A 17,720-nucleotide genomic window follows, 5' to 3' on the forward strand; every position below is an offset into this window, starting at 1 on the left:
AACCCATCCTTCTTAAAAAAAAAAAAAAGAAAGAAAGAAAGACTGATTTGCAAAACCTATTCTGCTTCCACCAAATCTAAAGCTTTGCTTTCTAATACTCATTTGGAAGCCCTGTGCAACTGCTCTTTGCAGCTCACCTCATGTTTTAAAGGGCCTTTGTACCTAAAATGTCCGTGAAGGTTTCATTCTACTCATGCCAAAGATTCAGTACAAAGACTGAAAACCCATTCACAAAAGAGTAAAATCCTTGAACTGCTATTTCTACCCACCCTCAGTTTGGAAATAAAGAAGAAGAAAACAGACAAAAACAAATTATTAAGGATACTTTATTATGGCTTTAATTTTAAAAATTGAAAAATTTTAATGAGCAGCTAATCTCACTTTTCAAGGCATTCAATGTGAAGCAGTGGAAACAACAAGACAAGAACAAGATCTCGTGGAACTTCAAAATTATAAAGTTCAAAAGATCAGTCCAAAAAATAGAGCTAGCTATTTTTATGGAACTGATGACCATGAGATGTTTCACAAATGTGGGAAACCAAATGAAATCCTGAATTCCCAGACTCCTATATGTCACTCATTATGTCTTACCATAGATACCTAATTTACGTTCTCCAAGACATGCACTTTAACCTCACCATCAGCATCCTAATGAGTTATTTTACATAAGTTTTAGAATAAAAAGATATTTTTTCAAATGTAATCCAACCATCCTGCTAGTATCTTTGTTTTTCGGTTTTTTTGTTTTTTTTTTTTTTGGTAAAAGTCCCTTAGGTAACTGACAGTTTTCATTTAGTTTGGCCTTAATGAGTATTTACTGCACCCGGGGCCCAGGAGCAGAATCCATATGGCTTTCAATTTCTTCAACTTAAATACAAGAAAGTGCAACAATAACCAAAACACTTTTCAAAATATTTAAAGGCACTACTTTTCACCACTGATTTTTTTCCTGCTGAGTACACGCTATACTTTTTAAAACTACCTGCCTTATGGGATGTTGATTTATGGGCAAAACTCAGGTTCTCATTTTAAAAAAATGTTTGCGGGATCCCTGGGTGGCTCAATGGTTTGGTGCCTGCCTTTGGTCCAGGGTGTGATCATAGAGTCCTGGGCTCAAGTCCCACATTGGGTTCCCTGCGTGGAGCCTGCTTCTCCCTCTGCCTGTGTCTCTGCCTTTCTCTCTCTCTATTGTCTCTCATGAATAAATAAAATCTTTAATAAAAAAAAAAGTTTGCTAGATATAGGAGAATCCTATTTTCTTAGAAAACAGTTTAAAACATCATCTATAGCTGGCCCAGTATTTAATTGAAGAGGGTAAAACTGAGACTGATGAGGAAGTATGTTCATCCAATTATATGAAAATAGGAGCTTGTTTTTCTCATGAACATGTATCATGAAATAGCATATACATAAAATTATAAGACTGTCACATATCCAGCATGTGTACATTCTAAATTTACAAAAGGATTTCAGATGGTTTTTATATAACATACACATAATAGTTAGATAAAATTAAAAGTATAAGGTACTTTATAGTAGAGAAAGTAATTATTCCAGAAAACTAACTGGACTAAGTGACGGCTGCTGCAACTGAGACATAATTTTAATTTTAAGTTTCCAAATAGCTATCATCATCATTAAATAAGAGGCATACTAGTTTATCTAGTTTATCAAGAGAAGGAGGGCAGCCCCGGTGGCGCAGCGGTTTAGCGCTGCCTTCAGCCCAGGGCGTGATCCTGGAGACCTGGGATCGAGTCCCACCTTGGGCTCCCTGCATGGAGCCTGCTTCTCCCTCTGCCTGTGTCTCTGCCTCTCTCTCTCTCTCTCTCTCTCTCTCTCTCTCTCTCTCTCGTGGATAAATAAAATCTTAAAAAAAAAAAAGAGAGAAGGACTTCCCTCTCACTCATAGACCAACCTTAAGGGTAGGAGATGGTAACCATAATGGAGAGAATCTTCAGCAATATTTTATAGAAGCTGCAGATTTTCATGAGGCAGAGATGGCAAACTAGCAACCCACAGGCCAGATTCAACCTACAAGCTATCTTCTTTGACACTCACAGTCTCTACAAGAATTTCTGAATTGTTGCTGATATTTAACATAAGAATTCCAGCTTCTTTTGAAAAATCAGATTTGAGAATAGTGGCCTTACATTTCCACATGGTAACAGGTGGCTGAAGCTGACTTAAGAGCTACCCCTCCTGTACTTCACAGAAGAAACCTCACACGTTGCTACCACTTATATCATCTGCAGGTATTTGAGTGTGGATCCCTGTAAATATATGATGGTTTCTTGTAACAGTCACTTACAAAACTTGGATGTATGATATGAAATTAGCAATCGTCAAAGACCAGTCTTCAGGAAGCTGGAGCAATGGGAGCTCAGAGGAGAGTGTCTCTGTCTGTCTCTCTCTCGTAATGAAAACCACCCAGGAGGCTCTTTAAATAACACAGAAGGCAAAGTCCTAGGACTTTAAGTACGGCCCCCAAGAGTCCTTGACCACAGGTTAAGAAATCACTGAGAGAATAACATATACTATTTGAAATAATATCCTGTTTTGGAAGAAGACTCATGCATGCAGGATTGATACTGTGCAAGTGTATATTAGAGGATCATGGTTTATGTCCCTTCTGACTTGTGAGGCATCCACTAACCAGTTCAAAATATTCTGAAGATCACCCCTGTATTTATGGAAACCCATCATATGTGACAGATAAAAGTAGGGATGATAATAAATCTTAAAAAAAAAAAAAAAAAAAAGGAGTAGCCCCGGTGGCACAGCGGTTTGGCGCCGCCTGCAGCCCGGGGTGTGATCCTGGAGACCCGGGATGAGTCCCACATCGGGCTTCCTGCATGAAGCCTGCTTCTCCCCCTGCCTGTGTCTCTGCCTCTCTCTCGCTCTCTGTGAATGAATAAATAAATAAATCTTTAAAAAAAAAAAAAAAGTAGGGATGCTCTGCTTGAAGAAAGGGCAAGCAGTCCAACCTGCTTGGACCTCCTGAAGCAAAACTTACTGTTGAAGAATGAGCAGGTCCCCTGTCACCAGACTCATCATTCTTCAAAGTTAGTTGATTCTAATGGCTCTGCTAAGAACTGGAGTGCAATCATTGGCTAAGGAGCTCCCTAGAAAAGTTCCCGAAGGGCAAACCTTCAGTGCTATTGATTATAGAAAAATCCATAGATTTAGTAGTCTGGCATGCAGATGGCAAAGCAAACATTTGTTACTAGAGCAAAAGTGACAGGCCATTCTACAGGAAGTGGATTTAGAAGTAGCAAACTTTCCTCGAGAAAGAGCTTTGGGGATCTGCTGGAATGCCTGAACAAGGAATGGACTCAAGGTCCAGAATTATATACCATTGGTCAGGTAACTTTCAAACCTTTTTCTAAAGCAGCAAACCCCTTTTCTGAACCAAATTCTAGACCGAACTCCAATACATAAAACTGCGGCAAATACAGCTGTTTTCTGATTGAAATGTAGTTAAGAAGCCAGGATCTCCCATGTACATATATCCACTTCTTACTTCCCATAAATCTGGCATCTCCTCAGAATTCTAAGCTTTCGTGGAACATAGTATTAAAAGTACCGCCATGGGGAATAAAAGAGGACTTTGGCTTGGGGATTTTTTTTTTTAAAGATTTATTTATTTATTTAAGAGAGACAGAGAGAGAGAGAGCACGCACACATGAGCAAGAGGAGAGGCAGAAAGAGAGGGAGAATATCTCAAGCAGGCTTGACTCCCTACTGAGTGTGGAGCCTGATGTGGGGCTCTGTCTCACAACCCTGAGATCATGACCCAAGCCAAAACAAGAGTTGGAAACTTAACTGAGCCATCCAGGTGTCACAGGCCTGAAAATTTCTAAGTCCAGTATTAACACCTTGCTCATAATCATAAACTAAAGCCACAAATTTTCAATATTACTGAAAAAATTATTATTTTGAAATCATTAAAATAAAATCATTAAAATAGACATGTACAGCAAACCATTAATACATAAATCAATGAACCAAAGAGCTAACTCTTCGCTGCCAAATCTCCTAAGATGTATAAAGAATTACATTAGAACCAACCACCTGTTGTTCCCAGTCTTTAATAACCCTTAAAACAAAATGTCAGCTTCACTTGCCTACTTCATAAAACTAAATCCCTGTCTTCTTTATTTAAAACTAAATAGCCAGCACCTTTTTCATCTCAAATCTTTTGTAAATAAAAAAAAATGAATGTAAAATTTTTTTAAATATTAAGGGGCAAAAAAAAATTAAAAGTATTCATCGACTAGTATTTTATTCTTTATTCCTTGAAAGGAAGGCTAAATCCAACATTTTAAAATATCTGAGCTTAGGGGTACCTGGTGGGTTGGTGGTTGGCGTCTGCCTTTGGCTCATCCCGGGGTCCTGGGATGGAGTCCCACATTGGGTTTCCGGCAGGGAGCCTGCTTCTTCCTCTGCCTATGTCTGCTTCTGTCTGTCTCTCAGGAATAAATAAATAAAATCTTTTTTAAAAAATTAAAAAGTAAAATATCTGAGCTTAAAACTTGGCTTCTAATGATTCTTGTTTCTAAAGATCATCCTTAGTAGTGACACAACTCAGTTTTCAAAAGCTTATTTTACAAATTTAGTGTCTATTATTTGAGGATATCACTATTAGTATGAAAAGGAAGGGAGAAAAAGTACAGCAAGATCCAGCAGAAAGGCCAGATTATTTATGCATCCACAAAATTTTTGTCTATCCTTCAATGGTATTTGGGGGGAAAATAAAACGATGTTTTCCCTTTACAAAGAATAAATACAATTACACTTTAAGGGGGAAGAAAAGTAGCCTAAATTTTCAACACTGGGAAATTCCTTCCCAAATTTTCAACTCCTCACAAAAGCCAGCAACGTTTGACCTCCCTCACCAACCACTGATGAGTGAGTATGTGTGTCTGTGTGTCTGTCTGCTGCACTTTCCCAGTAAGTGTATGCCACAGAACCATACATTCCAACACATTGAGCAAGCGCACACACTCCTCCCTGGCTTCCCCAAACTCAGCCAGTGAGGGGGCACTGCACTGGATGCAGGCCTGCACACCAGGCACCTTCTAGCCCTGGCCATCCCCAGGGAAACGCAAAGGGCAAGAGGGGAGTGAGAGAGAGGGAGAGAGAGGGAGATAGAGGGAGATAGAGGGAGAGAGAAAGGAAGTGGCCAGTACAGGGCCTCATAGAAAGAAATGTAAAACCTTTTGTGGGGCAGGCCAGCCACATACTCCTAGAGTTTTTAAACGTCAAAGAATAAATTCTGTGAGATTCGCAGTTCTGCTGTCACCACTGGAGTCCCTTACTGTTTTCTATACCCTATCAGGGAGTACCAGTCTTTCCCCTGTGCTCTGGAATTAGAGACTGCATGAGCTGTATGACATAGTTCACTCAGTCACCAAGCTCCTATGGCCACCTAGCTCCTGTCCTCCTTCCTTCCTTCTCTCCCTCCAAATATCTTTCTCTCTCTCCCTTTCTTCCTTCCTTCTAGTTGAAGAAGCCAAATTGTATTTTTTTTTTTACTGTTAAACTGTTTAATCATCTATCTCTGATTCTCTCAAAGATGCACAAATATTTTACTCCAAAATCTTATCCATACAACTATGAAGACAGACATTCATTTTCCAAATATGCATTGTTGAAATTACAAACATCAAGAGAGACTCAAGTAACTGGTCGCCACAAAAAACAGTTATAGCCTGTCCTCACATGAGTTTTTTTCAAAATATCTTCTATTTTGTGAATTGGTTTGAGGTTAACCTGTCTGCAAAATCACCTTTTGATTATAAATTTTTTGCTTTGCTTTTTGAAGAGAAAAAGTAAAGAGAAGATGTAGCAAGATAACAAAAATGTCTTCTCTGATAACATTTTAAGCTCTATTAGAGGTTACTGAGAAAAGTTATTATTTTTTAATCATAATGTTCATAAGATTTTTTTTAATCAAAAAAGCACAACCTCTATATCTAGAAGCAAAACTTCTGTATGTCTCATTTCATTGATGGTATAATTCTATCTTACATCTTGTTTACTTAAAAAAAGTCACCAATGTACTGTATAATGTTTAAGTGTTGTATCAAAAAGAACATATACATCTTTCTACTCCCTGTACTTTCACTGACATTTTCATGTGTCAGTAAGGTTTAAAATTTTCTGACGTAAGATGAATCATTTTATGGAAAGTGATGTGTGAGAATCCCAGATTTTCCTTCTCTAGACCATACACATTTATACACAGATGAAAATGAAAGCATGCCAAACTTTGTGTAACATTCTAGGTCCTAAACAAAAAAGCCTGAGTCTTTTTACAGGATTTAAAATATATATGTATCTGGCCCAAAAGCATGAATACAGACCCTCTCACCACGCTGCATATACATTATATTTTTTACACTTCATTTCTGGCCACAACAATTTTTAAAACCATCTCTCTTTTAAATTACTAATGCCTCTACAATAGGAAGGACGGCTTCAGAAAGTGTCCTCAAATTATGACTAGCACTTTTAGTTGCTTTTCAATTATACTAAATTAGAAATAACTAAACTTCAGCCCCGTATCTTCCTCAGCATACCCGTCCTCTACATGTATATTTTATTTCTTATTCTGAGTTGGGAAAAATAAAGTTACTCTATAACCTATGTAACCATTATCACAACTCCTGCTTTACTGGTAGGCTGCTGTTGCTATATTCAGATGAGGAGAGCAGGACAGCAAAGGTGACAGGACCACTGTCTCTTTGAAACAGGTTTGGGCAGGTGGAAGGAGTTGTTGCTTCTGAGTCTGAAACCTTACAGCCCTATCTATAAAAGGGATGATGTACAGCTGTCTCCTGGCTGTTGTAAGGATACAATAAGATACCCAGAAGGCCCAGTACAGGACCTAGCACAGGATCTACCTCGTAAATATTAGTTACCTTCCTTCTCCATCTTCAGAATCAGAATTCCACAGAACGTGCAATACCCTTACTGCAGACTGTACTAACTTAAGGAAATGAAATGTGTGGGGAGTTGGAAATAATCTTCTTACCTATTATTTTCTTGATAATGCCTTCTTTCCTCCCACTACCACCATATACATGATAGTAATGATAGTACACAAAAGGTTTTTTTTTTTTTTTTTAAGCTTTATTTATTCACGAGAGACACAGAAAGAAAGAAGCAGAGACACAGGCAAAGGGAGAAGCAGGCTCCCTACCAGGAGCCCCATGCGGGACTCATCAGGATCACGCCCTGAGCCGAAGGCAGAGGCTCAACCACTGAGCCATCCAGGCGTCCCAATTGTACACAAAAGTTAAAGGTAACAAGAGGATAAACGCAGTAAAAGTTTATAATTAAGGGGAAATGAAACTATACTTCACATGATTAGTTATTTAGTGTATGTTTTTGAGTGATTATATCATTAATGTAGACCTCTGAAAACTTCATGGATGCTATCCTACTGATACTCATTCCATCCCCACAGAAGAGGCCAAATGCCATGTTCTGTACAGAAAGTGAAGCAGAGAGACACCAAAACCAGGGAAAGACCTGGCAGTCTCCAGGAAAAAAACCAAAACACAGTCCTGACCTCCAGCAGTGGGTTGGTTAAAACCCATGAAGAACCCACCCAAGTGATTCCTTGAGCTAGATTTTCCTTTACCACAAGGCTTATAGTCTTGACCAGGGGTACAGCTCACTGCCTAATGTGTGTGGAGCAAGATGTCCGGAGATACGTCTTTCCTGGCAGTGTTCTATTTCATAGCACAAGGAATGCAACCACTGAAAAAAGCAACAAACTCCAACCCCACTTCTGTCTATGGGCAAGCATGGTGATAGGAGGAGGGAATGCTGCTGGTAATGTTTAAATTGCCTCTGTTTGTTTCTAATTATTTTTGTTTCTAAAAAACTATAACAAAGTACAGATCACTCAGATTGATGTAAGAATAAGACTGCAAAAGGGTCATTCACAAACAAAACTATTTTCATGTATTTTCATCACTCTTGAATGGCACCCTTTAAGCCTTACAACACTCCTAACTGAATTCTTTAATTTAAAAAAGTGTGGGGAAAAAAGTTCTCAGCACACCGGACTGGAGGATCAGAAGACCCGGGCTCTAATGAGCCCCAGCCCCCCAGCATTACTATTCAATAGCCACGTGGACTTAGGCAAATTATTAAATCTCTCTGAAACTAAGTTTCCTCATCAGAAAAAAGGGGAGAATATTACTTGTCCTAACTGCTTCACATAATTATTATTTGGAATAAATGAAATAATGTGTTGAAGAGGCTAGGACATCATGAGCACTATATGAATGTAAGATGCAGGCACATAAAAATATATGTATCTCCCTGAGAGAATGCTACTAGCATTATTTACACACCAGCACATGGAATCATGAAACAATCTTTCTGTTCACATTTAAAACAAAAATTAAAAAATCCAAGCTTTCCCCTAAGGCAAATTCTCACGCACTGGCACATATTAATTACATGATAATGAGAAAAACTGAAAACATTCTCATTGCAATGGTCCCATACTTACTTTCCTGGTCATTAGGTACAACATTTCTTATGATGCAGGTAAATATCAGAAAGTCTAAAATATGCATCAGAACTCTTCATTTTCATTTACTGGACTTAATTAAAACACCTATTTTATGAAACGTTCTTGACAGTAAACAGAATGAGGAAATTCTTAGTAATGTTCACATTTTAAGAATAAAGTACAGAATAGATAAATAACAAGGAAATCAGGGAAGAAATGAACAAAATGTATCTCAAAAATGTAAGCCTATTACGTAGTGAGAAACAGAGGCTTGGGAAGGAGACATATATCTATTCAATGATGGACACTGGGTTAGCTCTTAGATTTGATGGCCTGCTATTAGTGTAAAAGCATCCATTTTCTCTGGTCTACTTAATCTTTACCTCAATATGCCGTCAAACTCTAAACCAAGTTATAGAAACAATTATCATATCCTCCTTTGCCTCTGGAAACCAAAGCAACAGAATCTGAATTTTTCTATAAAGGAAAATAATTCTTCTTCACTATTTTATGGAAAGACCAAAGTACATGATCAAAACAGGAAAAAGAAAAACCTTAAAAATAATGCTCTGAGCACTCTGCAATTTTGCTACCCAAAATAGAACCCATACAGTCCATGCCACCAAATGAAAATTACAAGTTTGTAAGCAAGAAGTCAAATTATAAAGTAAAAGATTTTTTAAGATATTTTAATGATGATAAATGGGAGGAGAGACGGTTAATCTTTACTTGTAGGTGTTTGTTGTTTATTTGCTACTATGTTTTCTTCAATGATAAGTGTTCTGAATGACTACCCAAACTGACTGGACTTGAATTTCTGTGTAAAAAGGATAAACTTTGACTAATAAATTATTTGGGCATGTTTTGTTAAACAGAATTATCCCATCCTTCAAATTAAGTTAATCATAACTTTTGAGAGATTACACTTTTGACTAAAAGTTTCAGAAAACTGGTTTTTAAAAACTGACTTAGCCAAGCCACATCACTCTCTTCTTCAACACCAGAAAGAACAGTGAAGACACTCTGGTGGCGTGTAGGTGAAATTTTTAGAAATATATTTTGAAACTTATGGTTCAACTTTTTTAAGTCTCCAAAGAAACCAGTTCAATATTTATGCTTCTAATGAAATTGTCAGAATACTTCTGTTGTACAAAATAATATACTTTCACAGCACAGAATTTATAAATGAAAATGTATATTCAAATCTTGAATTTTCTAACATTTATAAAAATGGCTTATGAATCATCAGAGCCTTCACAGAATCACTGAGCTAACTCTATTAGTGAGAGGGGATATCTAAACAAAAAGAAGGGTAGACTATGCATTGGATAGCCCTTACAGCAGCAGCTCCCTCACTGCAGAAGTCACTACAGGTGCCCAAGCCCTGGCTTCCATAAGGTTAACCACCTACAAGAATTATGCATCACTCAAAACAAATACCAATTCCCTTTGTTACAAGGTTCAAACACCCAGCAATTTTCATTTGCCTTGCCTAAATCCAGAGCAAATGTTGCTCAATTAAAGATTTCCTCCTCTTCCCTCTTGATACCATCTGTCTGAAACTACTGTCCCCCCACAAAGCACACATGCACACAGACACCCATGTGCACACACACCCCACTGAATCACAGAGATGACACACTTAGCTCAAATAATATTCTCTCACAACTCTGACCAATTGCTCATCTACTTTCGAGAATTTCATTAGAAGACTTGAAAGAGTGATTCAGCAATAGACAACAAGTATTTAGAGAGTTGAGAAGTATCAAATATGTGTAAAAAGTTTCTGTAGAAATCTGATTTTCATAGTTTTGATTTTTAATAAATGTGCCCAAGTTACTATGCTTTTATGCACATTTCAACACCATTTACATTCCCCCAGCTGAAAAACTGGAGCAACCTCCATAAAACAAAAACATTTACTCAAAATAGTTAGGATGTTAATTTTGATATGCAATTAGTTCTAAATCATCTAATGTCCTTTAAAAAAAAAATTCTTCCTAAAGAAAATACATTATACCACCATGTATAAAAAGGTATTGTACAAATACTAATCTCTCATCTTTATACAATCTCAGGCTAAAATAATAAAAAACAAAACTCTGAGACCATCTCTTACTGGCCATAATTACAAGGAAACACTATTTTAAAAAAACAGCATTTGACAAATGTATCAAACATCACCAAATCTCCTTTTAGAATTAATGTTTAGATGTAGCCATTTAATACTTTTATGAATTGCTATAATACGAATATAAAACTGAGATGAATTTGACAAACTGGAAAATCAAGTACTACATAAAAAGTATTTTGATTTGTAGCTTTCAATGGTTTTTAATATTTAGCTGAATAACACAAAATCAACATCAAATGAGCAGTCATTTAATATTTGTAGGCTAGAACTTTAAATCTACATTATCACTTGAATTATCAATTAATTCTTTTCTTTATTGCTTCTATTTCAATTCTAATACTTATCTCTTAAGGGTCATGAAAATGTGTAATTCTTTATGACATTGCCTAGAACCATATGAAAAAATTACTAGCTTTTTTAAAAATGGGAAACTAAACGTCCAACCCAAAGCCAAATCATAAACTACCTCAGTTTGACATGTATTTTACATTAATACATGTTATAGCCAGCCACACATGGACTCTATATAATTAAATTCAAGCATTAAATTTTAATTCAACAAATTCTTTAATTAGAAGGCTACCATATGATTTTAACCTAAAAAAAAGTCCTCTCTGTTGCTTCAAAATTAAAAATTGATGCAGCAAAAGCCTTTGTTGCGGGGAGAGCTTGAGGTTGGGTGATTTTTTTTTTTTCTTTTTGGTATTTAATTCAACTATACACAATGTAGTACATACAAGCAAAATACAATTGAGATACTGTTTTCTTTAACATTCCTATAGGAGACTGAATTCATTTGCATTGGAGAGAACACAATTACTGATTTTTAACTCATGAAAGACAAATTCATAGCTTTTTCCTACACTACCTCATAGTATTCACACCATCTCAGTGAAAGCACGTCTAGCACCACTTGGTTACTTCCTAGCAGTGGGCAGAAATTGCATTTTTCAAAGTTTTGTTTCTCACAGAATCATTCAACTTTAGTTACAAAGCACATTCAGGTTAGCGTATGTCTTGGCTCAAAACAATTTATGTGATGTGTATGCGTGCATGCATGTGTGTATAGATACATATGCAGATATATGTATATATATTGAAACCAAACTCTCTTCAACATCAAAAATGAAATTTCTGTCAAGGAAGTTTCTACAACTTTTAACAGAATTTTAAAGTCACTACAGTTTTCTTCCTCTTGAAGCAATCTTTGATTTATATATACTACCAAGAAATATGAATAGAGAAAAAAGATCCAAAGGTTTTTATTCAACAGAGCCTGAAACCAACTTAGAAAGTAAAAAAAAAAAAAAAATTAAAAAATTAAAAAATTAAAAAAAAATAAAATTTAAAAAAATAGATGGTTTGTCTATGGTTTGCATTACAATAATTTGCATCTAATAAGAATGAAACACATGTGGCAAAAAGGAAAAAAGAGTTTTCTACTGATGACCCTGAGAAAATAATGGTTACCTAGTCTGTCTACTATAATAGCACATATGAAAATGATGCTAGAATTGTATTTAACAAAAGATCCATTGGTAAGCAAATGGCATGCCAATAATTTCATGACTTAAGATAAAAACATCTCCTCCCAAAGTATCATTAGCTTAAAAAAAAATCTATTTGGAATGCAGATACTAAAACTCATTCTTGAAAACAGAAAGAAATCAGAACAATATAAAGAAAATGAGTACTCAATTGTTGAATGATTTTTAAGTAAGCAAGCAATGAGGATGAATTGTTTTCTTCACATTTTCACTTCAACTAACACAAAAACCACATATAGAACTGACTTAACGCTGACAAATTTACTTCTAACTTGTTAAATTTCATGGAAATGCAACAAAGGAACACCAAAAATAGTCACCATATAACATAAAAGCTTTGGTTTCAAATGTCACAGTACCCTGCTTTTGAAAGCCAGCACCGTGGTAGTGCCCTGTACATGAGAACATCCAGCTGCTTCATCCCAGGGGTCTGAGCTCAGTACACATCGCCAGGCATTAGCCATCTCTCCCTTAGCCTGCAGTACAAGTAACTAATTCCTGCATTTTCAACCAATAAAGGAAAGGGGAAAAAAAGAGTAAAACCATCCAATCAGAAATGATGCAACCCTCTACAGCAGCAGCTTATGCATACATTTGGTATGTCAGACGTCTTCAGGGTAGTGAATCACACACAGCGCATTTTAATCTACCTCCTAGGTATTTCATATCGCCCACATGTTCAAAGAAATTATGTACTAATAGGGCTGTAGAGGTCCTAGTTTGCTCTTTATTTAATTGATATTAAAAATTTGGGGCATGCTTTTAATTCTGAACTCTAAAATAAACACAACAAAATTATTTAAATAACACTCTGGCTAACAGCAAATACCTCTTCATTTTGAAAGAAAAATATTTGGAAGTTTACTTGTGAGAAGTCTTAGGAGATGTTAATAACTTTAGAGAAACCAGTATTTCCCTTACATTGCAACATGAAATACTGTCCTTTGCAACATGAAATGACACACTAAAGTTAAAACTCGGGTGATCTTTATTAATTATAACCCAAAAAAGGACTCAAAACAGCTATGCAGCCAACAGAATTAGGCACTTATACGATAACAGCCCATCAAATGTTTTAGGCGGTTCTTTCAAACCTTGTTCAATATATTCATCAAACTTCCAAGTGTTGCATGAAGAGCAATTTAAACTTACACTAAGTACCTAATATATCAGAAAGCTTCAACTTGGATTTCTCAGGCAAAAAAAAAAAAAAAAAAAATTATAGAAAAGTACACAAATTAAAATACTGGAAAACCAGTTACACACTGTATCTGTTCCTAGAGAGAAGAACTAGCTTACTATTATTACACATGAAACTGCAAATCATAACTTTTGCCTTTTTTTTTAAAAGGCGTTCGCTTTGTGATATGCCACAGAATCATTTGCAAACAAAAGATATCCTGTTGCTTAGTTAAAATAAAAGTATCTGAAAATGTGCCCACAATTTTCAAAAATCTCTTTAATAAAATATCTAAGTATTTACAAAATTAGTACAGTTTGTTTTAAAATCTACTCAATCCTGGCACAAATCAAGTAAGTGGTCACACTCCTGAGTATCATAAATTGTAAAGGTGGCAAATCAAAGACTTCACTTAGTTTTCAATCCAGCTACTTAATGACTAATGGTGAAGAAATGTATGTGAATGGGATATAAACTAAGTTACGACACAAGAGAGGAAAAAAAAAAAAAACCTAGAATGAGTAATAAAGGGCCCCAATTTAAAGTCCACAATACACTTTAAACAAAGATGTTCTCCCTCATTCTCTCCTCATAGGGAGATAGTTCTCATGTAGGCAAATCACTGTGGAGAAATCCAACTTCCACCAAACTCTTTACTCCTTCATTAACAACAGTGCACTTAAATATAACTATAGATTTCACAAAGATACTTGGTTAGCCTCAGACATATCTTAAAAGCAACAACAACAAAACGCTCAGAAGCAACAGTCAGTAGTAGTCTCAGTGACTCAAAAAGTCTGGCTTTTTAACTACCACCCAATGCAAACAACCTACTTCTTTAGAGTGCTATGCAAAATACTGACCCCTTACTGAATTATTTTATTATTCAACGCTAAGCTATCTAAAAAAGAAAACTAATTAATCGCGAGGTTTAGTTAAGCAATTTAGCTGACAAAGTAAATATTTACTCTTAACATCTCACAGGAAGTCTTGACAAGCATTTGTTGCCACTGTGCTGGGGGGGGGGTAGGGCTGGGAGTGGGGGGGGTGGGGGGTGGGAGGCAAGTTTTGATAAACAAGTTTAACGGTCCCAGCGAATTTCACACGGCTAGGGTTCGCCACCCCTCACCCCCAATAAGGCACCAGATATTTTCCAAAGTACAGTAAACACCTTATATAATGAAAGTAAAAAAAAAAAAATGTAACTTTCTAGACTATGTTATCTCCACTAACAAAACAAACAAAAGCCTCCCTTTTTAAAACCACAAAAGCACGTTAAAAAAAAAAAAAAAAAACAACAACGGAGCGTATTTCTGTATTTACACGTAAGCCCTATCACGAAATAACTAAGCAAAATATATTTACCTGAGCTTTTTAGAGACTGAGTAATCAACTTCCATGATTTTCCCATGCAATTCCACTTTACCTTTAAAACAGAAATTAAAGCACTCAGAACCTTCCTTCGATCAAAGCGGCGGGGGTCTAGGAGGGGCACGCACCGAGCTGCACGCCCGGGCTCCGCCTTCGGGCGCCCTCCAGGGGTCTCCTCCCCGCCTCGAGCTGGGCAAACTTGGCTCCCGGTGGGAAGCAAGGTGGGCGCCCCGACTCTTTGGACGAGGTGGGAAGGGCGCGAGCCCGGATCCGACCCCAGGTATAGCTGTGGGTGGCATTACCGGAAAAACAAATTTAATAAAGAGCGGCGCCAATTTGAAAGGATGAGCTCATTTGAAACTCAAGCTGCAGGGCTGGCGCGGCCCCGCTGCTCGCCCGGCCCCCACCTCTCCAAGCCGCTGACCCGGGCCCCGGAGGCTCCGCTGCGCCCCCCGCCCCGCCCTCGCCGCCCCGTGGCCCCGACGAGGCGCACCGGAGCCCCCCGCCCCGCCCCCACCCCCGCCTCCCCCCCGGGGGCCGCCGCCGCGGGCGCCCGGTCCCGGCCGGCTCCGGGGTGTCACCTTGGCCCGGCGGCCGCCCCGCCCCGCCCCGCCCCCCCCCCCGCGCGCCGGTGGGCCGGGGGCTCGGGCCGGCCGGGCTCGGGGGGCGCGGGCTCCGGCGGGCGGGCGGGCGGGCGGGCGGCGAGCGCGGCTCCGAGCGGTGCGTGTGCGAGAGGGAGAGTTGGGGAGTGCGCGCGCGCGCCAGTGTGTGTGTGTCGCGCTCCGTCTCCCGTCTGGGCTCCGGCGCTCTCGCGGGCCCCCCGGTCGCCTCTTTCCCGGTTCTCAGCCCGGGGCCCCCGCCGAGTTGAGACAGGGCACCTCGTAGAAAGGTGCTTCTGGCCGAGCGGGAGGCGGGGGGGCAGGCGGCGGGAAGCCCCCAGCCCCGAGTTCTTCTCAATAAAATCGGACAAAAAATTCAGAGAAAAATAGGAGCGCTTGGGAGACGAGCGAGAGGGGACGGAGGTTCGGGAGAGGGACCGAGAGCGGGGCGCCGTCGTGCGGGGGCCGGGGCTGGGGGGCGGGGGGGACCCCGAGGCCTCGGAGGGGACCATCAGGGCGGCGCCGAGGGGGCTCCGAAGGTGGGGGGCCGCGGGGCGAGGTGGGGAGGGGGCCAGCGAGGGGCGCGCGGCTCCGGGGGCTCCGGGGGCGCCGGGGGGCGAGAGGTCCCGCCCGGGCACGCGGGCTGTGCAGGGCGGGGGGGTCCCTGACAAAGGGGGGGCGGAAGGTCAGGGGACGGCGGGCCCGGGGGGCTCTCCGGGGATGGGGGTGGGGAAACTCCGGAGAGCGGCGCGGGCAGCCTGCGGGCGGGGGGCGCCCCCAGAGCGCGGGCGAGCCCCGGGCACCCTCGCAGCGGCACGGGGGTCGCCCCGGGGCTGCGGCCGGGAGCGCGCGGGGCGGGGGGGTCCGGAGCGGCGGGGGGAGGGGAGCGGGCCGGCGCCGAGAGTTGAGGGTCTGGTGCGGGGAAGTGAGCGTGCGGGCGCGGGCGCGGGAGCCCCCGCCGGGCGCCGCCCGCAGGCTCGGCCTCCCTCCGGGCGCCGTCCCGGCCCGAGCTGGGCGAGGCGGGGGGAGGGGGCGGCGGCGACTGCTCACCCGAGAGGGTCTCGATGGCGCGGATGGCCCAGTTCTGGTCGGGGTAGTCCACGAAGGCGTAGCCGGACTTGAGCAGGACCTGTCCCGCCAGGGGCAGCTTCCTGTCCCCGAAGAGCTGCCGGAGGTCGTCGGCGGTGACGGCGGGGCTCAGGTTCCCGATGTAAAGCTTGTTCATCATCCGTCTCTTCCCCGAGAGCCCGCGGCTCCCCCGGCCCGGTACCCGGCGCTCCTCGCCTCCTCCGCTGCCCTCGTCTCTCCTCCTCCTCCTCCTCCTCCTCCTCCTCCTCCTCCTCCTCCTCCTCCTCCTCCGCCCCCCCTCCCCGCCCTCCGCCCGCCCGCCCGCCACCCACCCCCACCCTCACCCTCAGCCTGGCTCCCCCCACCGCGGCCGGCCCGGCCCGCCCGGGGGCAGAGGCGGAGGCGGGGACTCGGCGCGGCTGCCTCCTCGGGGCAGAGTCCCGGGCCGGGCGGCGGCGCGCGGACAAAGCGCTCTCTCTGCCTCCCTCTCGCTCGCTCTCAAGGCGGTGGCGGGAGGAGGAGCAGCGGCGGGCGGCGGCAGCGCACCCCGCGTGTGTGTGTGTGTGTGTGTGTGTGTGTGTGAGAGAGAGAGAGAGAGAGAGAGTTTGTACGGGCGTGTGCGCCGCCGAGAGTGAGCGAGCGAGCGAGCGCCCCCTCCCCGCCCCGCGCCGCCGAGCCCCGAGCCCCGAGCCCCGAGCCCCCCGCGCGGCTCCCCGGGCTGCCGCCTCCCGCCGGGCGGGCGGAAGCGGGTCGCGGCCCGGGGCCGGGGCGCCCGGAGCCCGAAGCCCGGAGCCCGAAGCCCGAAGCCCCGGCGGGCGCGGCGCGGAGGCCGGGCGTGCGGCGGGGCGGGGAAGGCGCGCCCCGGGCGCGGGTGGGAGTGCGCGAGGGGGCGCGGGGCCGTGGGAGAGCGCGGAGAGGGGTGTGCGCAAGGTGGACCGGATGTGAGAGCGCGGCCGCCGCGGCCGGGGAAGGTGTGTCTCGGAGGTGAGAGGCGAGGGCGGCTGGGAGGCAACTTCGGCGGCGAGTTGGCCGCGGCCGGCGCCCTGCGCGGTCCCGGGCGCAGCGCTCGCCCGGAGCCCCGCTCCCCGCCCGGCTGGCTCCCCGGGGCGACCCCGCGGCGCGTGCGGTCGAGGCTCGCGGACGGCGCAGCCCGGGCCTCAGTTTCCCGGCCCGTCGCGGGAGACGGAAGGCCGGAGCGGAGTCCCGTCCGCTCCGCCCGCGCCCCGTGCGCCCGGAACCCCGCGCCGGCGGCAGCCTGGCGTTGGCAGCTGCTCCCTATTCTGGGAAG

The 17,720-nt window shown here is 42.8% G+C and overlaps 1 protein-coding gene across 4 annotated transcripts in view; it reads right to left on the minus strand.

Moving 5' to 3' along the window:
* The window catches only part of IGF2BP2 (insulin like growth factor 2 mRNA binding protein 2), a 155,956-nt gene extending 139,310 nt beyond the window's left edge, over positions 1-16,646 (minus strand). For 2 of the 4 annotated variants that reach the window (XM_055308535.1, XM_055308532.1), the window contains exons 1-3: positions 16,415-16,646; positions 14,760-14,820; positions 4,347-4,466 (exon numbers count right to left, since the gene is read on the minus strand). In XM_055308535.1, coding sequence (XP_055164510.1) covers positions 4,347-4,466; positions 14,760-14,820; positions 16,415-16,592 — 359 coding nt within the window. In that variant the 5' untranslated portion in view covers positions 16,593-16,646. The remainder of the gene's footprint in view (positions 1-4,346; positions 4,467-14,759; positions 14,821-16,414) is intronic. The other 2 variants (XM_055308536.1, XM_055308534.1) reach the window with 1 other exon arrangement.
* Between the last annotated feature and the right edge of the window lie 1,074 nt (positions 16,647-17,720).

This window comes from Nyctereutes procyonoides, unplaced genomic scaffold, assembly GCF_905146905.1.
Source record: "Nyctereutes procyonoides isolate TBG_1078 unplaced genomic scaffold, NYPRO_anot_genome, whole genome shotgun sequence".
Lineage (NCBI taxonomy): Eukaryota > Metazoa > Chordata > Mammalia > Carnivora > Canidae > Nyctereutes > Nyctereutes procyonoides.